Source organism: Miniopterus schreibersii (assembly GCF_964146895.1).
Source record: "Miniopterus schreibersii genome assembly, chromosome: 12".
Classification (NCBI taxonomy): domain Eukaryota; kingdom Metazoa; phylum Chordata; class Mammalia; order Chiroptera; family Miniopteridae; genus Miniopterus; species Miniopterus schreibersii.
Genome location: NC_138112.1, coordinates 33794924 through 33820619, shown reverse-complemented (window position 1 = coordinate 33820619; position 25696 = coordinate 33794924). Strand labels below are relative to the sequence as shown.

At 39.0% G+C, this 25696-nt stretch overlaps 1 protein-coding gene across 18 annotated transcripts in view; it reads left to right on the top strand.

Annotated features, from left to right (window-relative positions):
- Window positions 1–6503: 6503 nt before the first annotated feature.
- The window catches only part of EMSY (EMSY transcriptional repressor, BRCA2 interacting), a 95483-nt gene continuing 76290 nt past the window's right edge, over window positions 6504–25696 (top strand). For 3 of the 18 annotated variants that reach the window (XM_081155139.1, XM_081155149.1, XM_081155144.1), the window contains exons 1-7: window positions 6505–8625; window positions 10282–10390; window positions 16129–16228; window positions 17658–17732; window positions 18999–19040; window positions 22454–22629; window positions 24268–24420. In XM_081155139.1, the coding sequence (XP_081011265.1) occupies window positions 10321–10390; window positions 16129–16228; window positions 17658–17732; window positions 18999–19040; window positions 22454–22629; window positions 24268–24420 (616 nt within the window). In that variant the 5' untranslated portion in view covers window positions 6505–8625; window positions 10282–10320. The other 15 variants (XM_081155140.1, XM_081155136.1, XM_081155134.1 and 12 more) reach the window with 11 other exon arrangements.

Sequence of the window (25696 nt, the reverse complement as noted above, 5' to 3'; positions counted from 1 at the left end):
CCTAAGTCAGTCCCTATGCTAGTTGCTGGAGATACTACCCTTGAAGCATTTTCAGCCAAAATGGGTGGGAAACAATGAGTTATATAGCACAAGTCAGCCTATAATAAGTGCTGGAAAAGGGGCATAAACAAGGCACCATGGAACAGAGGAGGGAGCAACGATGCCTGTTAAGGGAGTAGTGGGGTGGGGAACAGAAGTCTAAGAGAGGTGTTAAAGAATATGTAGGCAGAGCGGCCTAACGTTCATTAAGCACGAAGTGGGTTTCACAGAGGAAGGCTAACCAGGGGAGAGAGCTAATAATTACTCACTGATCATCTATCCTACGACAGTCACTGAGGTAGGCACTGTACATACAATATCTGGAGGAAACTGCAGCACAAAGAAGTGAGATAACTTGCTTAAGAACTTGAAAGCAGTAGAACTGGGATTCAAACCCAGGTCTCTCTGACTTCCAAGAACATGCCCTGCTTCCATCTGGGCTTGGAGAATGATTTTCAAAAGACATTTGAGATGGACTATAAAAAATGAGACGGATTTTGACAGGCTTCAAAAAGCAAGGGAGTGGAAGAAGGGATGGGGTAAAAGGGCCCAGGAGGAGAACAGCCCCAGGCCAGGTGTGAAGGTGGAAGGCTGGTCTGGGGCGTCTTAGGCAGTTGGGGGTTACTGTGGGAAGACTGTCACATGCCCACACCACTGTCTTCTTGGGTTCAACATGCCATTCAGTAATTTACTCAACAGTGCTGGGGATTTAGAGCTCAAAAACCTTAGTCCTTGCTCTCAAGGAGCCTCCAATCTAATTAGAGTCTGGTGAGATAACTGCTGTCACCACTGATTATCTTGTACACTTCAGCTCAGGGAGTGTGTTTGCACGCACATGTGTACATACTCACACAAGTATTGTTTGGGCCATTTCCTTCCCACAGTCATTTCTCAACACATATATTCCCTGGGTTCTCTATAAGTGTGCATTCTTTTATTGCCTCTGCCTTTAGCAAGGCTTGGCCTTGATGTGATAAGTTGAAAGATCATAGCATCTCAACAAGCATCCTTTCAATCCAAGAGAGCTGACATGGTCTTCTACTAGCTCACTTGAAAAATACTGATCAACTCTAGGGTTGCAAGGAAAGGATCTTCATTGGAGCTGACAAGAAAGCGGACACCTTCTAACATTCCTCTGCACACTTTATAAGTGCTCAACACATCTTGAAAGAGAATATGGCTCCAAGCCTTTCGTTCAGCTGGCTGAAGCAGTTTTTAAAAAATGCATTTTGTCTCTGGCGAATCACAGCAGAATGTCATAAACAGCTGGAAACTCTCTGAGGTGAAGACAAGCTGGATATTATGTTTGGATTTATAGCCCCCTCCCCCATGATAGCTGATTTCCATTTCCGACAGGGTTATTATTTCCATCTTTATGAAATATCTTGGATCTCACCTTGGATAATTACTGATTATCATCAACTCTTCAGCTGAGATGGCTTAGCACTTGGGTGAACTTAAAAAAAAATTATTTTTAAAAAATTAACTAGGGAAAGCTCAGTGTGTGAGATTTTCATTTGCAATTCCCGTTGGCTTTCTAATGATCGAGTCATTAATCAGTGTCAAATCACCTTCCACAGCACAGACAGTATTTTGCCACTGGGGTCCAATGTGGATTAAATGGCAATAACTTGTTATTAGGTCAGTGCTCTCTTGTGAGTTACTCTAGTAAAACCCAGAGACTTTTAGGGTATAGTCAAGATATCAGTGGCCATTCATAGTTTTTAGCTATGGGTGTACATCACCATCTTTTGAAATTTGATAGAGTTCCCCAAGTTATTCTGACAAGTATTCCCAGTTAAGAACCACTGAGTGTACAATATCCCTCATTTTGCTTCTGTGGTTGCCATTCTATGCATCCTTTTATGCTTCCCCCCTTTGCTTTTTCTGCTTCCTCTGCTATGATACCCCATCCTCTCCTCACTTCTCTGCCTGGTCAAATCCTGTTCACACTATGAGGCCCAGTCCAAATGCTACCTGCTATGAAGCCTTCTGTGATGGGGAGCCTTCCTCCCTGATCCCAGAGCACTTCTTAAACACCTTTATGAACATTCTGTGTTACCAGGTTTCCTATATAGAACTATCTGCCTGTGTCTAGCTTCTCCATTCAACTGTGAGCTCCAGGAGGATAATGGTTGTACTTTATTCATCTTCCTATATTCAGCGCCTGTCACGGGGCCTGACAGTCATCACTGAATGAATGAGGGGAAGGATACCCAGAAGAAATAAAGAGACTTTACTTTGGTCTATTTAATTTAGCCAGATTTGGGCTTCCTCTGCCTTTATTCACTGAGTTGCTTACAAAGAAGGATGTGTGAAAAGGAAGAACCTAAAGAGCCATGATATTAGCTTTTAATATTCTTTTAAAAATATCACTTTCCCAAAAAAAGCAATAATAGCTGCTTTGATTTGAATTAGTAATGGACTATCAACCTGAACTTGAGGAAGTGTTCTCAAGGAAATCAAACAATCTCACAAAAATCCAAATCTTAATTGATGATTAAGTCAGTATAGGCAATGTTAGCCTAAAAATCGGACCTGCCCCCTGGTTCCTGTGTGACTTTGTACAAGTTACTTCACCTCTCTGGATCTCAGATACCTCTTCTGTAAATGGGAGGTTAAACTGTGTATCTCTGAGTTTCTATTACCTTAGCCAGAATCATTAATCAACTGATACAGCAGCTTCTTTCTTTGGCTCTACTCCATACCTAGGAGATTGTGGTATTCTTAATAAGAGACTAAGGAGTTATATAAAATAACAATAATATAAATATCTAAAAGAAAACTTGTAAAATAAAGGAAAAAGAATCACCCATAGTTCTATCATTGTAATATGTTATTGTTTTGGCATGTTTCTTCCATTATTTTTTTTTATATTTATATGTATATGCTTTTTTCCACATATCATAAGCATATTCCTTGATGTTAAGTATTTGTAATTCTTAATTTAAACGACTACATAATGAGTAGATATGTGGGATATGTAAATAGTCTTCTATTATAAAATAATTAGGTTGCAATTTTTGATAGCATTGAAATTAAAATCTCTATAAATATAGCTTTCCCCATATTTTGGACTATTCCCACAAATGGGAATCCTGAATTGAGGGGTATGAACATTTTTATGATTCATCACACATTGCCATGGTTTATTTTCATAAGCATCTGTGACTTTGCTGTACAGCATTCTTTCACCTTCCTCTGATAAACAGTATGCTTTCTTAAGGAAAACCAAGCCCAACCTCACACCCACTGCACGTGCTTTGGGAATAAATGACTTATCTATATCCCTTCCCCCTTTTCCAGAGAGTAGCATGTGGTCAGGCCTGGCAAATCAGGGCATCATATTCCCCTGGCCACAGTGCAGGGGTGGGTATGTGATCCAGAAGGAACCAACAGCAACAGAGCAGGCAGACTTTTGATAAGCCTGTTGGAAGAGATGGCATTGCTCTTTTCTGCTGAGGCTATGAGCAGGAAGCATGATACAAGCCTAGAATTGCTGGGAGCCAACACATGGAACCTGAGAGTGAAGCCAACACAGGGGAAGACAGAGTTGAGGGAACAGACTTGGAACTGAAACTGTAAATTGCAGATTTCACTGAAGTTGAAGAGCAGGTTTGGTGAGGGTAAAGGAGTGAGAAATCTGGAATAAAAGAAAGTTTTGTTTAGAATGTGGAATACCTTGGTTACCGGTTTTAGAGGTGGAATAGTTCTGGAGAACAAAGTACAGCATATAGTCACATAAGTAGGTGCTCGAATGTCAGTGTTGGGGAAAGGTTTTTACACCTCTTTTGTGAGTACAAAGGCAGAGTGGAAAATGGGGGAACCTAAGCTGATGACAGCAGACTGTTAAAAAATTTTCTTCCTAAGATCCCTTCATCCCTAGAGTGATGGAATGAGGCTGAAACAGAGTTTGCATGGCTTGATGATGAAAGCCTCAGTGCAGGGGTAGCTGGTCTGGAAGTTGTAGTGACATGCTAGGAGAATGCCAGCCTTTACTTCTTGCTCAATATATTGAAGATGGGGGAAGAAGGAAGAACTTTATTTGAAAGGGCTTCAAGGGAAGCAGTGAACTTAAGTTAAATGTCACATTTTAGACAAGAGAGAGGTGACAGCAGTGCTCTAGGAAAAGGTTAGATGTATAAGGAAGTTTCTTTGCATTGGCATGGGTTTGCCTGTAAAAAAGCTGGAACTTTACTCTGTTGGCAACTGGGAGCCACTGGAAAGTTTTATACAGGGGACTGACAGGGTGAGCTTTTAATTCTATAATTAAAAGCTCACCCTGACAGCACTGACAGTATGGCGGATGCACTGGGCAAGGAGTGCAGAGAGATTCCTTTGAAAGAAAAGGGTTGGTGAAAAGGTCCATTTCACAGAGGTGATGAGGCCTCATCATCAGCCCACTGAAACAATGGGTCAGCTGTTTAGGAAGCAGAGACTACAGAATTTGACAACAGCGAGGGAAAGGAGTAAAGGCAGTGGCCAGATCTTTCACCTCTTTCCTGAAGCTGTTCTAGCGCTTATTTTTATTTTTTTAATCCTCACCCAAGAATATTTTTTCCATTGCTTTTCAGAGAGAGCAGAAGGGAGAGAGAAACATCGATGTGAGAGAGACACATCGATTGGTTGCCTCCCGCTCGAGCACCGACCAGGGCCGGGATCGAGCCTGCAACTGAAGTATGCGCCCTTGGCTGGAATCGAACCTGGGACCCTTCAGTCTGCAGGCCGACGCTCTAACCACTGAGCCCAACCGGCTAGGGCTGTTCTAACACTTCTGATCCTCCATTGAGACTGGATGTGTAATTGCCAGTTGTCCCGTTTACTTTCCTTCTTTCTTTTCTGACCCCCAAGTCTACTCATTTTGGTCTATTTATTTAATATTCTACTTGGGTTTTTAATATTTTTTTTTGGTCTTTCTATTCCCATTTTTAGTACACACCATGGCTCCTTGGCTAAACCAGTGTGGTAAAACTTTCTGAAGGTAAGAACCTAAGAGCAGTGTGGTACAGTGGAATGAGCAGAAGCCTGTAACTTAAAGGCTGGTTTTTCGTCCCAGGCCTGCCATGAAATTCCTGTATGATTTTGGTTAACTCATTCAACTTCTTTGGAACTAGTTTTTTTCATTTAGAAAATAAATCTCTAAGGTCTTATCCATTTCAATTTGCCTACCTGTATAATACTATAGAAGGTTAACATTTTCATGACAACAGTGGAATCTACCTTGTCTAATATGGCACTACAAAATTAGAACGGTGAATGGCACGCATCTTGGAGTCTGTTTCAAGAAAACTGCTTAGTCAATAGAGTAATAGTGTTTGAGACAGGTATTATACTCCAGTACGTTTTCCCAGACTAGAGTAGTTATGTCTAGTAGGATGTCTTAGTTTTTCTTCTTTGGAAGTGGAGGATGGCTCTCATTTTATTTACCACACATTTCCTGAAGTCAAAGTGCCTTCACTTGCAGTCATGGCTCTGCTATTTACTAGCTTGTTACCTTGGGCAAACTACTTAACCTCTCTGTTTCTTTAGCCATAAAATGGGGATAATACTATATCTCATAAGGTTTGGTGGAGATGGAACAAGTTAATGTATGTAATAGCATCTAGAGTAGAGAAAGCCCTGGATAAGTATTAGCTATTATTCTTCTGTGCTGGGCACTAGTATGCACAGATTTGGTCTCTCTCTCTCAGGACCTCATTGTTTAGTCAGGACAATTTTCAAACGACCATAACTCAATGTTTTGAGTTCTGTAACAGATGTGTAGTAAGTGGTATGGGAGCAGAGATGGGAATGCCTGTCTCATCCTTGAAGGAAAGGTAGGGAAAGGATTAGCTTCTTGAGGATGAAGTTTAAGTTTGATACCTAAAGAAGAGAATTTAATTTGGGGAATATGAAGCAGTCAGAGGCAGCATGGGGAAGGCAGATTCTGGCTACAGAAGACAAATATGGGCTAGGAGGAAAGGGAAGATATGTAGTAGAGTGTTCTGGGGTGACCCGTGACAGACGACCACCAGAGTTTGTGTTTGAATTTTGGAGCCTTTATTAGCTGGCCAGCGGCTTCAGTTGTGGCATCTCACCCATGTAAGAGCCGAACTGCAGCACTGACCCTCAGTTCTTCTCTCACTTTATACTCAGTAACCACAAAGGCACTGCAGTAAAGGGGTTTCCAATAATTTGTCAGGCTGTCAGCTTTTGGTACAGGAAACAAGGGGGGATCTTTAGCAACACAAAAGGAACTATTTAAACACAATGTCTTACAATGAGTAATGGGGTTATGCTTGGTTGGAGTGAGACTGGTTTGTTCTTTCTATGGGAACTCGGGGGTGGGGGGCGGGGCGGCGGCGGTGATTGCTGGGCTAGCTTGTCAGGCCTTGTCCTGTACAGTAGGGATCTTGTTCTACCTTTACTGTTAGTTCCTTAGGTATATTCTTCTGGCCATGGTGGCCAGAACAAGAGGTAGTTGATGCCAGAGCATCACTTGAAAGCTTAGAAATATAGGATCCTAAGCCCTACCCAGACCTACTCAATCGAAATTTGCATTTTAACAAGATCCTCAAATGGTTCTTATTGAACATTAAAGCTTGAGAACCACTGGTCTAGAGCAGATTCTGGAGTCAAGCTGCTTAAGTTTAAATCCTGGCTTTACCATTTACTTATAATGTGTGACTTTAGGCAAGGTATTTAATCTCCTTCCTATGCTTCAATTTCCTCCTTCAAATAGTTTCTACCTAATTAAGTTGTTTTAAGGACTAAGTGAATTAATATGTGAAATGCTTAGAACAGTACTGGCACCTAGTAAGCACAAAAGCTATACTAATTCCTGACTCATATGCTCCTTATTATGGTCAGGGTTGGTTTCATAAGCAGCTTGTCTTTCCATTTCTACTCCACTACCTGTCATCTTGACATTTGTTGTAGAGGAAGACACTAGACAGTCAGAAGACCTGGGGTTATAAAGCCCAGCTCCCTTCAATTCTGAGCTTTGTGAAATTGGGTGAGTTCTTGAATATGTGTTTTTCTTATTCATAGTAATTATGCCTGCCTCACTGACATGCTGTGAGGCTCAATTCAAAGAATGTATGTTAAACTACAAAATATCCTATTAAGGTTTCATTTACTATCTTTCCAAGAGTTCTTAAGAAATTGGACTGAGAACAGGTGGTGCCTCAATTTAGGGGGTAATAGATGGAAGAGAATGCATTGGAAGATCAGAAGAAAGGAGGGAGAGCTTGCCATTACTTGCCCCATTTCATGACTTTCTGAAGGGGCAGACTTTAGTTTTACAGGAGTAATTGCCCTGGAGAGTATTTTGGCTAATGGGCAAATAGTAGGAAATTTAAATGCTGTTATTTTTTCTTTCTCACCTACAGCACTATTCAAGAACATGAACTGTCTCACACGTTTGTACAGTGGTCCACAATTTACAAATAACTTTTTTCTACGTTGTGTATCACACAACATCCCCACAGGGTAGTACGGACCCCACTTTTTTTTTCAAGGAAATTTTGTTAATATCAGAAAGCATATTAAAAACCATTTTGATTTGAGCATTTTTACCAGTTCCTATTTCCAAAAGTACAAAACTTAAGAGTGAGGGCAATCACAACCTTTGACTGAATCTTCAATAGCAGGCACTGGCTTCGATTTTATGGCAGCGAGTAACTATATATTTGTCCCCTTTTCTCATCTGTAAAACGGACAATACCTTCTTCACACAACTGTAAGAACAAAGGCTAACGGGGTGAACCTAACACGTCATAGGGACTCAAATAAATCCCTTCTCCTTCTTGCCTTTGACAGAGCACGAGATAGCACTATCATTCCCACTTCACATGTGGAGAAACCCTAATTCGAGGACGCTCGGGTCCCCCTTCTCCGCAACTTCGCAACCCCCACATCAGGCACAAGCCAACTGTGATGTCCACTACATCGGTGCTCGTAGCGCAGACTCTCTCTCCGAGATGCATCTGGGGGGGATGTTAACAGCCGCTGAGAATTGCTCCCATGACTCCCTTGAACCTGATCCTAAGACTCCGTGTCACTTCGGGGACAGAGCTGTTCTCCTACCGTCCCTAACCTCACTTAAAATAAAGGTCGCGAAAAACCTTCAGCTCCAGGTACCGACGCCATTTTGACCGCTACGTGTGACGCCACACGTAGTAGAGAGCGCAGCTGATTGGTTGAGAGGTGGCAGCCGGAGGCGAGGCGCGCGAAGCTGGAGTGGAGGGGGATGAAGAAGCCAAAGAAACTACAATCCCAGTCTTCCTTGCGCGTGCGACGGAGGACCGAAGGCGAAAGGAGAGTTTGGGTTGGACCACAACTCCCAGCTCCCCTCGCGATGTCTCTCGTTTCTTTTCAAAACGCGGAGGAAAAGAAGGAAAGGGAGAAAGGCGGCCTTCTGCTGTCTGTTCTCCCAAGGGCGGGAAAGGCGAACTACATTTCCCGACTGGCAGCGCGCAGCTGCGCCTGCGCCCTCATACCTGTCGCCATCTTGCCCCTTCTGAGGCACCGCAAACAAACCCAATTCCTGGTGTCCCCTAGTCTTGGCGGAGGAGCCTTTTAGATGAGCCCCGAAAGGCCGGGCAGGTGGGTGACTCGCAGACAGGGTGCTGGGAAGAGGTGGCAGATTAGCCAGGCAGGAGGAGCGCTGGTCCAAGCATTCAGAGCCCGGCTTGGGGCGCCCAGCCCCATCCTCCGTTGTCTCCTAACGGGATCGTTGGGCTCCCGAGGTGGGTTGAGGGGGACTCTAGCAGGCCTCGTGCTGGAATTCCGGGGGTCCAGCCCAGGGAGCCTCTCGGTGAGTCTTGGTCATCTGCCTGGCTGTCCACGCGCCTCCTCTCTCTTCGTTGTCCACTCCGTAGAGGAGGGAGCGAAGCGCTGATGTTGACCGGGGCCCTTGACACTGGCTACGGGCCCCGAAGGGCTTGGGTCGTGGGCTTGATATTAGGGTCGGCGCCAACCGGGCAACGGTGAGGAGGGTGGGCTGGCTGCTCTTGTTGTGGTGCTGCGCGAGTGCGCGTTTGGGGAGGGGGCGGGGCGGGCTTGTCTCCTTGACACATGAGTCGGGGAAGGATTATACGGGATCCCGGTTCCGGGATCAGGCTCCGGCAACTGGCTGCCCAGGTTTCCAGTGCGATGTGGCCCCGCGGTGGGGTCCGCTGGCGGGGACGCGTCGAGATGCCGTGACGTGGTGCTTGATTCCGGCGGTCGCCGGCGCCTCCAAAATCCTGTCGGGAGGCGGGGACTGGCTTGTGGAGGGAGCGGATTCCTTTGGCTCTGCCCCTTCTTCCTCCTCCCCACCCCTTTTCTTTATGTCATCCTGCCGGCTGGGGCGCGCAGTACGCTTCTCCTTGCTCTGGGTTGGTTCTTCGCTGAGAGGACTATGGGAAGTAGGGGGAGGGGGACTCAACTCCTGATGAGGAGTTGGGAGTTAGCAGCCCCAGCGCCTAAGCAGTTCTTAGGGTTCGGTGCCTGACTCCTAGACCAGATAGTGAGGTCACTCACTCGTTCATTCACTCATTTATTTTACTCTTCTCAGTCATTCATTTATCTATTTAAAAAACATTTACAGTGGGTCCACTATGTGCTAAGCAGGTATTGTGCAAGTGCCCAGCACTGTTGTCTTTTTATCCTCCAGATTAGGGAATTCTCGTTACCAGGTAAGTTCCTGGCATCTAAACTTTTGGCTTAAAGACTACAGGGTGTGCATTCATCATCTTTCATTGTTAGGATTGAGGAGAAAGTTCTTTATTAAGTTCCATAGGAGCTTTTACGTATTTTATCTCATGTAACTCATAAGTGAAAAAGCCAACAGAAGTCAAGTAACTTTTCCAAGGTTACACAGGTAGTAGTGCCTGTTTGTTAAACAATGTACCGGCCACAATGATAAGAACTTCACATACACAGTTCTCTAATCCTCATAACAAACTGGGTGATAATGATACCTCTGCTTTAGAGATAGATGTGTTCAGGCCATTTTTCCCAGGATCACACAACCAGTAAGATGAAACCTGGAACTAAATCTAGAGGTGTCTGACTCTATAGCCCGTGCTCTTTCAAGTCATGGGCTGGAATAGTATGCTTCCAAATGGTGGTTTAGTTATTCATTTGTCAGAAGTTGGAAAGTGTGGTGAAATAGGATTGTGAGATATTCTTATTGTTGGTATTACTTCTTAGCCTGTGGATTTCAAGGTGAGTGGCCTTTTGAATGTACTTTGGTAATTTGATTTTTTGTTTTGGTAGAGAAGACAAGCTCTTTGGGGCTACCAAAAAGAAGCAGCAATGCCTGTTGTGTGGCCAACCCTTTTGGATCTCAGCAGGGATGAATGCAAAAGGATTCTTCGAAAATTGGGTATGCTTTTCATTTTCTGTGTTTTATGCCTGTATGATACTTTTCTCTTTTTGTTTGCATCATGGCTGTTTGCATGGATGGCATATTTCTTGCTGTGTTAGAAATTCTTTAGAGGTATTGTTCTCCTCTTACTCATTGTTATTTCTCCAGTTCCTACCATAGTGCTTTGTACATAGTAGGTGCATGAATCATAACAATAATCATAGCAACCGAGAATTCTTGAGGGTTACTGGGCTATTCTGAGTTCTTTACATTCTCATTTAATCCTCAAACCAAAAAAGTAGGTATTTTCCTTTTTTTGTCCCCATTTTACAGATGACAAAACTGAAGCTTAGAACCCAAGGTAATGCTGATAGTATGTCCTGGAGTCAGGGTTTCAACCCAGGGAATATGATTCCTGTCTCACTTTAGCATACTTTTAACCTTCATGAATGTATGTGTGAATTACATATTGTTTCTGAATTGTAAGTTAATGTAAGCTATGCTGACTTTCCTAAATTATATTTTACTATTAGTAATAAAACACCCTTTGTGGTTGTAATGAATTATATAGTATTTCTTTTCCTTTAGAGCAGCCTTTCTTAACTAGCATTTAGGGAATTAATGCTAAGGTATCTGTTGTATATAATGAACTAACTTCTCATGCATCTAGAATGGTATTAGTTGTGGGAAGATTGAGAAAAAGAGTCACTCAAATCATTTTCTGTATTTCTGTGGTTTAGATGAGGATCCTTGGTTGAGAAATGCTGCTTTAGACTATAAGGTTGAAGAAGGACCTTGTTGTCTCATTTACCACTGTTGTCTCAGGCAAGCACATAGTAGGTGCTCAATAAATGAAAAAGTATTTGACAAGAACGTTAAATGTTTTGGCAGTAGAAATGAATTATTAGATATCTGTGATTTTGAAGGGGAAATGTAGACCTTGAATTCAGATGGGCCTGGGGTCTTGGTTTTGTTATTAATGATCCACATGATCAAGGGTAATATCAACACTTGTAAAGGAAGGATAATAATATCTGCTGCATAAGTTTGTTATGTAGATTAATTGTATATAAAAAGGACCTATCATAGTGCCTGACATCTGAGTATATAGTATTTTAAAGCAGTTGCTTTTAGACATTAATTTATTTTTTTGCAGATAAATCTTTTCAAAATAAATGTTTGTTGGGAATTTCTACCTATCAATCTGGTCATAGCTGCTTTTGCCCTGCCTGTTAATAACTTTGGCTGTCTATATTTCCCTTTATGCCGCTATGAGGAATTCTCTATTTTGAACTACTTAGCATTGTATTTTAGCACAACTAGAGAGTTGTTTTTTGTTTTTGTTTGTGGTCAATCATTTCTTTATCTTTTTTCCTCTTTAACCTTAGATCCAAACTTAGTACTAATTTGAGGATGGTTTTCTACACACTTAAATGCAGTTGCTATAACTTGCTAGCTACCAACTGTGAAGTTGGGCTTGTTATTATTTCATAGCTGAAATAATTAAGAGGAACAGATCACAACTACAGTAGATTGATTAAGGTTTCCGGGCTTTTGGGGCCGTGAATCAAGACATTATGTTTAAATATAAAAATGGTAACCTTTAAGTCTAAATTTGTCCTTGATTTTAGTCAGAGCTGTGTGGGTAATGCTACTGGAGAGCTGCCCTATACAAAAGAAAACAGCCTTCCTACTGGGTAATGTCATCTTCAGTGACCCTTCACTTCTGAGGTGAGCCTTGATGGTGATTTGCAGAGACTTGCTCCCCACCCATCAGCTGATTATCATAATAATGCAACCTTTCCTTCAAATACTAGCTCCAGGTTCTAAGTTTAGAGAAGGTACTGTATTTAAGAATTAGCTTAAAATATTTTAAGAATTAGCTTTGTCCTTTTAAAAATAATTATAAATAATTGTAAGGTAAGATGCTAAACATTTAGATTTTACTTAAATATAAAGAAACTGGGATAGAGAATTTTTTTATGGTGTATTGAACATACCAGAGATGGTTAAATGCTTCCTTTCTTTTATCCTGCCTTTCCCCTATTGTGTGTGTGTGTGTGTGTGTGTGTGTGTGTGAATGAGGATTCTTGAGCTGTAACTCTAATGGGGCTTTGTGGACTCTAGTAAAATTGAATGGCTGATTTGTTTAAATGGAATGGGTTGAGGATTTTATAAAAATTTGGTAAATTTTTTGTTTTCTGTGGTTTTTGCATGTGTTTACTATTTCATTATACTTATGTGTCATTAAAGTTAACACTATAATAGAATGGCATCAAAATTAATATCAGAAATTGATTTTTGTCAGGATCTGAGGATACCCATCAAAATGGAAATCAGCAAATGTGAAGAAGGTTGGGAAGCTATTAAAAGTTCTTTGCAATGAGTGAATTTCTGGAGAAGGAGAGGAAGTGCCTTTGATTGTGTAGCTATGATAACTGTTCTGAGTCCCAGTATTGTGTGAGGTTGCCACCTCTTATATTTGTGCATGACTTTTTTTTTTTTTAATCCTCACACAAGGATATTTTCTCATTACTTTTAGATAGAGTGGAAGAGAGGGAGGAGTGGGGGGAGAGAGAGAGAAACATCGATGTGAGAGAGACACATAGCTCGATTGCCTCCAGCACCAGCCCTGACTGGGGCCAGAATGAGCCTGAAACCCAGGTACATGCCCTTGACCAGGAATTGAACCTGCAACCCTTTGGTGCACAGGCTGATGCTCTAACCATACCAGCCAGGGCTTGTGCATGACTTTTTAATTAGACTTGGAGTGAGACTTGCAGTGTCAAAAATCTTTGTCATGCCCTGTTGGGCCTGGCTCAGTGGTTGAGCATCGACCTAGGATCCAGGAGATTGTGGTTCCATTCCTGGTTAGGGCACATTCTGGGGTTGCCCGCTTGATCCCCAGTCAGGGGTGTGCAGGAGACAGCTGATCAATAATGACTCTCATCATTGATGTTTCTATCCCTCTCTCCCTCTCCCTTCCTCTCTCTGAAATCAATAGATTAAAAAAAAATCTGTCACATTTCTTTAGTTAATTTTACTTTTTTTGAAATAGTGTCTTGATCACCATAAATTCCAAAGGCCAAAAGTCAACTTCTTTTTCTTTTTCCTCAATCACTTTTCTCTCTCTGACTTCTCCATTTCTTAGGATATTGATATTCTCCTAAATATCTTATAAATTGCAAAATCTGATTCCTTTTTTTCTGGCATTCCTTCCACATTCAATTACTGTGTCCTACCTTTTTAGACTGGAATTGGAGGCTTTTCTTACTCTGGTACCAAACTACTTTTCCATTTTTATCCTCTATTCCCTTCCATGTGTCCCTTGTTGGATTTTAATCCCCTTGAGGATAGGGACTTTGATTTGTTTTTGTAAATATTCTCCATGGTACCTTGTAGTAGTAATGTTCAACTAGTAGTTTGGTTTGAATTAGTGACTATCTAAGTACAGACATATTTTTACTTCCCCTAGTATAAAACTCTCAAAATAGTCACTGACTGTTACTGGAAGTTTGATGTCTGTTTGAAACATTATCTGCTCTTTTATTCTCTATTTTGCACATTTGCCTTTTTTCCCCCTGCTTGCCTGGAGCATGGGTCTCTTTCTGATTAAAGCTTATGTTTCCAGACTAGATGATGTGTTTCTCCTCTGTGCCTTTACCACTGTATTGTAAACTGTATCATAATTGCCCCATGACTTGCTTCACTGTAGCTTTATTCTAGAGTTAACTCCTTGAGGGCAGTATTTAGCATACTGTCTGGTATATACAGTAGGACTCAATACTGATTTGTCAAATAAAATATTTCAAAATATTTAAGTGGGGCATAAACATTTAGAGTGCAGTGATTTCTTAGTTGGTTATTCCAAGTCTTTCTGAACTCTACTTTGGGTCCTGATAATAGGTAAAATATATGTTTTCTGGAGCTGAGTATTTTCTTTCACTATTCCAGAGTAGCAGAGCTTTGTCCTTCCAGAGAGATTCTCGTGAAACTTCGACCTAGTGTCCAGCACAGATTGGAGATGTAGGATGTTTACAGCTGGGATAATTCATTTGGACCAGAGATTTCTATTTAATACAGTCAGCTCACCTTTCCATATAAAGCTTTTTTTTTTTTCCCTGACAGAACTGTGAATAATACGAACTGAATGGAGCTATTAGTTTATTATTAATGTAGTACTTGGGATGCAGGTATTCTTGCTTTCATTATTTGGCTAACATTGTCTTGTGTGTCAGGCATTGGCTAGTGGAAAATACTGGTAGCAAATTGAATTTAGTAAGAAGATAACTGCAGTCTGGACACTTATTTTCCACCATTTTGTTTTACTTAGATATACCTGTCTCATAGTATTAATGATTTAAAGCAACAGTTATTATTTCTCAAGAATCTGTGATTGGCTGGTCTTGCCTGAGCTCCCTCATTTAGCTGTTGGTAGCTTAGCTGGTTGACTGGGCTCACCTGAGATGACTGGGCTTCTCTCTCCATGTCGCCTTTCATTCTGGGCTTTTTCACAGCTTGGTGATTTCAGGGTTCCAAGAGAGGTAGACCCTGTGTGCAAGTGTTTACCTGTTTGCATCACTTATGCTGATATTTTATGGATGAAAGCAAGTCAGCGTGGGAGGGGACTATATACAAAGGTAGTAGATGAGTGCACTGGAAGGCAGGCATGGTTCATTGGGAACCATTGAGGACTTTTAAAAAAAATAGGGTTTTAAAAAAATTATTTCAGAGAGAGGAAGGGAGAGGGAGAGAGAGATAGAAACATCAATGATGAGAGTCATTGATCGGCTGCCTCCTGCACACCGCCTATTGGGATAGAGCCCACAACCTGGGCATCTGCCCTGACCAGGAATTGAACCATGATCTCCTGATTCCTGGGTTGATGCTCAGCCACTGAACCATGCTGGCTGGGCATTGAGGACTTTTTGGTTTTATATTTTAACCAGTACTAGGGATTGACAGTTTTATTTTATAATGGTTGTTGCTGTGGAAAGGTAGTGAAATGAAACTTTCTGGCATTAGGGTTCAGTATATTAAGTCCTGGTTGCTGTAAGAGTAATTCATGTTTCCTAATTTGCCTTAATCATTTTGATGGTGGTTTTTATAGCTGGAGAAACTCTTAGATCTGGAAGGTACCTTCAGAGCCTCTTCTAGATAAAGAAACTGAGGCTCAGAGATGAGAAAGGACTTGTCCAAGGTCATAGAACTAGTAAGTGGTGGTGCTGGAGCCAGAATCTGGGCACTTGACTTTTGTTCCGGTAGTTTTTCAACTGCACAATACTCACAGTACTCTTAACTACTGAGGAGGTATGTGGAATACAGTTTGAATTCTTAAGCAAGCCTAAGGAATTATTTCAAGGATTAAAGGTGAAGGTGCCTTTCAGTAATGCTACAAACTTCTTTTTATCGGCCTTATTATATCATGTAGAGTCTGTTTCTAGTTGTTGGTAGCATTTGAGTTAAATGTCCTTTAGTGATAATGTGTGAGACAAAATATTTACCATTAGATTTTTCTACCTCCATATTTTAAATACATGACTTCTTGAGGTAATAACAAGAAAGTGATATAAAATTATAAAAGCCACATTTTAATCTATGTTATTAGATAACATTTTTGAGAGGAATTTAAAAAATGTATTTGTATATTGATATTTTATTGATTTCTAGGTTTCTTGCCCTGAAGTTTCATTATATGTAGCCACAGTATTAAAATATTGAAGGCTTTTCTTGATAAAATAATTTTCTTCTTCTAGAATTGGAGGCATATGCTGGAGTTATCAGTGCACTTCGGGCACAGGGGGATCTCACCAAGGAAAAGAAAGATCTTCTTGGAGAACTCTCAAAAGTTCTTAGGTAAATTATCATAAAAGTTTGTGAGACATGACTCTATAGAATTTTCATTTTGAGAGGTTTCAGTACTTCTCACACTCAAATTGAAGGCAGGTCTTCAGGTTATTGGTGCTTAAAGATCCCATCCCAATTGTGTGCTTTGTTACAGAGAATTCTGCAATTTACCGTTTATTCTGTAATATAATCAGAAAGGGTTTAAGGCAGGTTATTTTAGGCTTGGGCCAGCTGGGAAAGGGAGGTATTTTTGACATGGGTAGAGGAAAGAAGAGCTGGTAGCAACTAGATGTGAAGATACAGAGTGGCCTAGTCACATTTTTTGAGGGGAAGAAGGAGATGCTAGGAAGTTGTCTTAATTTATAGAAATGGGTGGTAATTATATAGTCATAGCCTTAAGGATAGATTATCCCTTCAGCTTCCCATTAGAGTGGCACTTGAATCCATTAAAAAATTCTTGTGGAAGGGGTTCTTTGATATTTTGATTAATCCATTCTAATATCATGAGATTTCTCAGAAAATGTTCTGTTTTAACTGAAGTTTCCTTTCTATATTTAAAAACAACTTTTTAAAGTGAAAATAGGGAAGAGGCTTTTCCTATAGTTAATTAACATTAATATGGGAACATTTTTAAGCCAAACCCTCAATCTTATTGTCTTCATCTTTAACAGTTTATATTTTTTGTTTGTTGTTTATATTTACTCATAAATTCTGCTTTCTAGCCTCTTAAATTTTATTTTAGTCCATGGTATAGATTTAGCTAATGCACTAAAGACTACAATTTGAAGAGTGGTATTTATTTTATTGAGTATTTATGAATGGAATGGTGTAGCTTTTTTTCAATTGTTTAGTATTAGCTTTAATCAGGATTAATATAAGCACATTTTTACCATAGTGGTAACATGATATACTGTAGAACACACACAGCTGAAATGTGGGGTAATAAAGGAGTAATATCCTGGTGTTAAGTTTCATTAGCTTATAGTCACCAGAAACAGATTATCTTGTCACTTTCATTTCTTTATTATATTCAGTGAACATAAAATTATAGACTCTTGAGCTTTAGAAAGGACTTCAGAAGACTTTCTCTTGAGTGATTAAGGGCCATTCAGTGGCTGTTTGCATATTTAGATTATAGGAACCTCTGCTAATCTTGAACGTGGTCTGACATTTTGGAGGTAATGACTTGATATCAAGCTGAATTTGTGGTTTCAGATTTGTAGCTAATTCTTTCTGCAGTTACACAGAATCAGTATGAATCCTTTTCTATGAATTTAATTAAATAAAGCATTTGAAGGTATATGTTAGGCCCCATCTGTATCTTTTCATGAATCAACTTTGCCTCCCCCCAAGCAGAATGTTGGCTTAAACATTAGTAAAAGTATAGAAAAGAGCTGCCTGCTTGACAGAGTTCTATAATGGCTATTTTTTTCCATAGCATCTCAACAGAACGCCACCGTGCTGAAGTTCGGAGAGCAGTAAACGATGAACGGTTAACAACAATTGCACATAAGTAAGCCATTAGTCATACCACCCCTGATTTCTTATGACACAGTATAATATAGTTTTGAAATAGTCTTCCTATTGTGTAGCAGATCCCTGAGTCTTTTAATAGTAATACAGCTATACTCAGGGATCCTGACCATAATGGTATTAACTGTTTGTTCAGTTGGTTAAGTTTTTGCATTTGGTTAGGCAAGCTCTAAGTGCTCAGGTTAAAGTCCCCTAGAATTTAATAGATGAGTCACTTAAAGCAAAGTTCAGTAACAAAGTAATGTGCTCCCCAAATTTGACATTCCCTTAGAGGTTCTTTGTAATGGTATTTGATATGTATATTGCTTTATAAGTAGGCATTATAAATTTTTTTATAACTGACTCTAATATTTCACAAGTTTTGAGACTCACAGAAAGATTGTAAAATATATGTTCTGCTTTTAAGGAATATGAATCCAGTATATTTTTAAAAAGCAAACAAAATATAGTCATAAAGGATTCTTATTAAATAGTTTTTGGACTATTTTAACTATTTGGCAGATGGAGTGGAGGGTGGTGGAGGACTAACGGCAGTAGAGTATTTTTGGAGACAGTGCCTCCTAAAGAAGAGAAAGGAACAGAAATTATCCCTTAAATGTCAATGCAAGATGATAGGACCATTTCATAAAATATAGTATAATTAATTTGTTTTTTATTTTTGTTTTAATGTGAGATAAGACTAAAGGAAAAAATTCAGTGCATTTTCATAATGTGATAAGTAGTACATTTAAATTAATTGACCCTGAAAATCCGTTAGCTTCATGTTGTGGTTCACTGTTCCTCATTTTACTTAACCTATAAAATGAGGTGCTATCTTTTTAACTGCATAGTTTGAAAGTTTAGCTATTTGAATTTTGAGAGTTTTCAGTGGTAGATATGTATGCACTGTAGAAATTTGGAAATTTTCCATTAGAAATATTAAGTATTTAGTTGTCAGGCCAACATGGTTGAAACATTAAAATATTAATGTGTTCCTTCTTTAATTTGCTGTAAACTTTTGAGTCGGGATGCTCTAAAAGTAATAACTGAGCCTAGATTCTAATTTGAGAACTGGTAATAGGAAAGTAATGTGCTAGATAATAAAGTTGTTAACAGTAGCTTGTATTCAGAGGCACTTAGATATAAAATTAGTACCTTAAAACCATTGGAACAGTATTGTGGGGCAATAGTTGTAAGTTGATGCATCAGTGTCATACTTAAAGGATAACATTTATTTAGTCTCCTTTTCCTTTTTTCCCCTTTAAAGAATGAATTTATCCTTATATTTGGGTGAAAGACCAAGTTACAGGTATGCAAATAGGTTATTATTATTTCAGGCTTTTTCTTGTATTTATTTCGAAATTGAAGCTCTCAATTATTCAGGGGCGTATATTCCATTTACAAATTAACCCTGCCCCTTGCTTTTCCTTCTCTTCCCTTCTCCCCTACCTAATACTACCATCCTTTAGCCATTTTGCTGCTTGGGAGTACCTCTAGTCAGAGGGTGGGAAGGGAGAGGAGGTGAAAATTTTAATTAGTTATTTTACTACTTATTAGTTGTCCTGGAAAAGTTTGGTGGAATAATTTTCAAGTATTTGCCAAAGTAATTTTAGATAATATGTGGGTTTCTTTAATCTGTTCGACCTCTCCCTTTCCCTCCTCTATCTATTAGCATGGATAATTGAGAGTTGGCTTTTATCTGCCTGTGTTTCCTTTTTTCCCCCTCTCCTTTCTGATTTCTTTAATACGTGAATTTAATTTTTTGAAAAGAGTTTACTTCAGTGTATAATTTTAAGCTTCTTAGGTCTTTCCATATTCCTGTTTTAATATTTTGTATTGTGGTTTAATTTGCTCAGATGTCACCTTTACTTGTTGAGCCCAAAGGTCAGTGAGTGGGAATGGTGAGGAAGGCATAGATCCCTCATTTGTTCCATCTCCTTTGCCTTTCCCTCAGAGATAGCAATAGAACCTAGTTTCAAAGAATATCTATAGGAGGGCAAGAATATCTATAGGAGGGCGTCATACTCTGAGCCTGAAAAAAGCAACTCCAGCTGAGGAGGAATGCATCTGAATTGACTGCATTCCCTTTCTCCTCTCCCTTCCCTCCCCCACTCAAAACATCAGCTTAGGCCCAAGGAATGTGGTTGAAAGGTAAAGAGAAAGCTGAGAAGACTGAGCACAAAGGAGGTAGAAACAAAAGGAGTGGGATGTCTGGGATCAAAGAAAAACCTTGCTTGTGGCTTGAAGCATAACACTTGTTTATTGTTTGGTACCAGACCATTTATTAAGTTTGATACTTTTATTTAGTTTTGAAACATGTCAGAATATTGTAGTATTAAAGCCTGGAATGTCAAGGGTCTTCATAGTTTTTAATTGGGCCACTCTTGCCAGCATTGTCTCTAGAGCTCAAAGAAAGTGGTAGTTTGGAATTATTGTTCTCCTAACCCCTTTTTTGTGGGCCCAACATCATAGAATACTGTGTGAGTTTCTATGTGAGGATGAGGTTTTCTTGCTGATGCCCTGCACACCAAAGGATGGGAGGGCCAAGGTAGTTTTATTAGTATCACGTTAGATCTCTCAGAAACGGGGCTGGAGCAAGGTTTCCACCCTCCTTTGCCATTTTAGTATAACTTAGGTGTGCCAGGGAAGCCCTGGAGTAAGATGTTTACAGAAATTTCTAAAATTTAGTTTAGATGATTTGTGCAACTAATGCATATTTACACCCTCATTACTAAGCAGATAGGAATTCTTTACCTAATTCTAACATGATGTTTAATTTTTCATCACTTAAAGTTTGAGCATGTTTGCATGAGTAGAAATTTGGAAGATTTATAGCTTAAAAGTTGCAGTTGTGTCTTTTGCGCTGCAAATTTTGTCTTTTCAATAGCATATAGTCATGTGTTTGAAATTATTAATCTTCCACAATTTCTGCCGCCATTTAAACAATGCACCAGGTAAGTGAAGATACCACTTTGTGTGGTAAACTCTCACCAAGCAAATTTATTAGTGATAGCCTAATAAAATGATAGCAAAATAGGAGTTAGCCAAGAAAATGCTAAATAGCTTTTAGGAATTTTCCCTTTGACAATTAACTATAGCTGTTTCCTGCCTCTCTTTCTTGTTTATACCACTCTCTGTTTCAGAACTAGCATCAACTTGGAGATAATATGGTAACAGATTGTGAGGGTTATTGGGGTCTTAGGAACTCCTCTTATCTTAGGTAGGACTGTGTTAAACCATGAGGGAATTTGCAGATTTCCCACAGTAACCCAATTGAATTCATCAACTCCTAGAAATTCCTTTCTTAACTGAATGTAAATCCTACTCAGGTTGTTAAGTAATTTATTTGTTCCATTTAATGAAAGTTGGTAGTAATTAGGTAGCAGTATGCAATTAGTATAAATCAAAGGCAAAAGTTAGACATAAAACACATTTGAAAATTTTTATACTCTACTTATAATGTAAATTTCAGTAGCATGGTATATGCTTGTTGAAGGAGACATTTAATAGCTGTGTGACCTTAGACAAGTTAAACTCTCAGTTTCTCCACCTATAAAATGAAGATAATATTACCAATTACATAGAATTTTTGAAAGAATTACATGAGTTAACAATACATGTAAAGTGTTTAGAACAATGCCTGACATATAGTAAGTGCTTAATTGATGTTAGCTATCATTATTACCATCATCATCATCATCATCATTCCACTATCTCCTAATTATGTACTCTAAATATGAAGAATCAGTGGACATAGAAAGTCTTGAACTCTAGGTTGGGTTATAGAATCTTTGGTTTTAAAAAGGTACAGAAATATTTCTGATTTAGTGAAGAGGTTGATTCTAAGTGAATTTTAAACCTCAACCCTAATCATTAGTTAAGAGAAGTGACACAACTACCTTTTATGGAGCCAAGAGAGGTGATGCAACTGTCTTTTCATATTCCAAGCTCTGTTTGGATTCCTGGGATAAAATTTGCTCAAGATGTTTAGAGTAGAGAAACTGAGAATAGCATCTGCTTAGGGGTAGAGTTCAGCAACCTCAAAATACTTAGAGTGAAGAGTGGTATAAATAAATAAAATTAAAGTAGTGGCAGGTTTCTTCCATTTCCTCAGATATAGTTATTTTTTAACAATTAGACTAATAATGCAACACATTGCCAGTGAAACATGCAGTGACATATACAGCTCTCTTCTATCCCTCGAGTCTCCTTCGTTTACTGCCTCAGTTTCCCATCTTTGAAAGCCTTAGAACCTCTGGCCATGCAGGCAGTTAGATAATTTTGCAAAGGTTCACTGAATTCCATCCTTAATTATTAAGGAAAATCTGATTTTTAAAATTATGAGTACTTTTTACCTTTCTAGTTTAATTTATAAAATTAAGTTCTAAAAGTAGAAATACTGGTTTTCACTAGCACCACTGGATTTAAACTAATGAAAATAATGCCAATATTTATTTAGAAAGCATAGGAAAAGTTTTTATAGTTTCAGTTATATTCACTATAAGATTCAGATTATAGAATAAAATATGTAAGAAACTTAGTATATGTGAAATTCCGTGAATTCTGATTATTCATAATTTTGATCTTGCTTGCTTGAAATGAAGCCTCTCCTATTCACCTAGGGTACTTTTTAAATGTAAAAAGTTATATTTGTTTGAGAAAACATTTGATTCACTCTTAGTGATTGAGAACCCTTGTAGCAGCGTTTTCTTTTTTGTTCAGTATGTCTGGACCTAATAGCTCTTCAGAATGGTCCATTGAAGGTCGTCGATTGGTACCGCTGATGCCCCGGCTGGTTCCCCAGACTGCCTTCACTGTAACAGCTAATGCTGTTGCCAATGCAGCTATCCAGCACAATGCATCTCTTCCAGTGCCTGCAGAAACAGGAAGCAAGGAAGGTGAGTAGAAAAATATTTGTATACAGAGGTGACTTTTCCTAGATTCTTTAAGAAAAGTTGTCTTATTTTTCATCTGTTTTTATCCTAGTGTTTAAACGTTGCAAAACAGTGGACAATTTTTATTCTGAAACCAGAAACTGCTAAGTTTTTAGTCTCAGCCAGAATTAAATCTCCCTTTTGTTCAAAGTGTGAATCACATTAATCACAAATTGCAAAAAGCCGTCTTGGAATGAATTTTTGATATGTGTGTATTTTGTCAGGGGTGAATAAAAGGGCTTAATGGGTGACATGGAAAATAAATAAGATGATAGACATCATTTAGCTGCTGGGGAAAGATGCTGAACTTATACTTGAGAATGTAAAGCTCTGTTTTTGTCTTCTGGAATTAATGGTATATGCTGCTCTCTATTCCAGTCAATGTGCCAAATCCGTTAGGGATTACCTGGCAGATGGAGAAAGCTTTTCTTACTGTTATTTAATCTAGTAAATGACACATACTTTAAAATTTAAAATTTTTTGAATTCTCCTGAGGATACCAAGAGTAATATTAAATTTGAGAGCGCACATGGATTGACTTTAGTAGCTTACTTTGGTGTTGTATGAAAATGACCCTGAAAATAATGTAGTTGTCAGCTGACTTTGGGGATATGTCTTTTCTGTACTAGCAGTGGGCTGTGGAACAGAGTGAGATATGCTTTTCATGCGTAGGCTCTCTTTAAGTTGAAGGAAGCTGTTTTCAGAGAGAGACAGTTACCAGTGTGCAAACTTGACCTCCATTGAGTTTCTGTTTTGGTTGTTGTAGGACAGGTGTCTTTTCTCCCTTCTTAACCCCTTTCTATCTGCAACTCTGTGATAGAGTGGAAAGAATATAGGATTCCCAATAGTGAAATCTATGTTTGAATCCTAGTTTTGCCATTTCCTAGCTATGTGACCTCCAGCAAGTTTTTTAGCTTCTGTCAAGGCTTGGGTTCCTCATCTTTAAAATGCAGGTGTGGTGTTGTAACAATTAGTAATAATATAAGACAAAGATTTAGCATACCACATGGCACTCAGTAAATGGTACCTGTGAGCTACTTTTGCTTGTCGTTGTTATTCAAGATACTGAAATATGATGTTGTCATTACTTTAGCTGAGTTATTGTTGCACTGCTTGGATGGCAAGTGACTAGTGAGCTGGTTTACAATAAAGGCACCTTGCCTTGGTTCTCCCCTAGTAGCCAAGTTGGAAATTGCTATGGTTAGGAAAAATTTTCCCTCACGCCATCATTGGTGCTGCTATTAATATTAGAAGGGAATACAAGTAGTGTTTAACTCCTGCCTGTTTAACTCCTGCCATGAATGAAAAATGATTTTCATTTTTCTCAGTATAGTTTTAGACTTGATTTCTTTGTAACTGTGCTTTTCTCCATTGGCAGTGTCACCTGTAAACAGCTGTTAAATACTTGGGGGGAACATAGTTAAGTGATGATTTTCAGGAAAGGTCATTAATACCTTTTAACTTGTAAATCTAATACCTAGCACTGGCCTCTAACTTCCGATCACATGATAATGTTAAAATTGGCCTGCAATAAAAATTTATTCTGTATGAGTGGACAGTTTTGGTGAAAGTTAACAGCAAACTTTTTTATCGTTCCTTCAGTAGTCGTTTGCTATTCCTACACAAGTACCACGTCAACCCCAACCTCTACCCCTGTTCCAAGTGGCAGCATAGCAACGGTTAAGTCTCCAAGACCTGCCAGTCCTGCCTCCAATGTAGTTGTCTTGCCAAGTGGAAGTACTGTTTATGTCAAAAGTAAGTGATATTCTCAGTGTTATTAGGGCCTTCTTGGCTAAATGCTGCAGCATAGGCTCTGATTAGATCTGCCTTCTTGGTTTAAATCATTGATCCACTGGCTATTAGCAGTGGTTAGTTTTTGAAGGTTCTAAAGAATTCTTTTCTTTACATGTGACTAGGGTATGTATTGCTTTTTTATCAGTTCTGGGGTTGAGAAATTACTTTTCTTTTGTTCTCTGTGGGGAATCTGCCTTGAACAGTGATGTCCTTCAAGTATCTACTTGTTTTGATTGTCATGGAATAGAAATGTGAGTAGAAATGAAGGAATGTGCTTATGTGATTTATTCAGCGTTTACTCCTGTAATTGTAATCTTTGTAGTGTTTTAAAAGTTATATAACATATATGTTAGATTCAGTGAAGCATTCTATAGGGTCCATCTTTTATTTTCTAATTGACTACAATTTTTTGAAGTTTATTTGCAGTTTTTAACCCCTTGATTCTACCCTGTAAATCAGTTTGATGTCCAGTTCATTTTTTTGTTTTTAATGTCTCTTTTTCTGCTTTTGATATCAACTGGAGATCATTAATATTTGATTTTCATTTTTTTCAATATAGTTATAAACTTGATTTCTTTGTAACTTTTAGAGGTAGAGTTTGCTGTTTTAGACAGGAATGATTTTAGGTCATTGTCAATGTTGTTTAAATTAGAGTCTAAAAACTGAATGTGTAAAGAGTTGTATTTTATTACCAGTTCCACAAATCATGCTGTATAATTTTTAAATGTCTGCTCTGTAGAGATTTTGTATATGTGTTGCAAGGGTATGTTTCACTCAATTTTTAAAAAAATCTACAAAAGCAGTTGAGGCTTTTAGTACATAAAGAAAAAACTAAGAATTTGGGACTACTGATTTTATGTCTGATTTCTGTGGATTTAGCCAAGGTGATCTTTTAGAATAACTTTAGAGATCTACTTTTTAATAATTTTTTAAAACTTTGAAAGTGAATCCCAAACATCAAGAAACCATTTTACATAATATGTAGCTTGAAGTAACAGGAAGTTTATTGCTTTATTTTTCCAAAGCCACACAGGCAACATTAGTTTGGGATATAGTCATTCATTCACCTAACTATATGTGCAAGGCACTATACCAGGGAAACAACCAGTAAGACTTAATCATTGCCCTCTGGGAACCCCTTAATTTTGGGAGATATGCAGACTGACAGTCACATTGCCATGGGGTAATTGATATGAAAAGAATATACAAAGTGCTTTATAAGCTCAAGACACCTGGA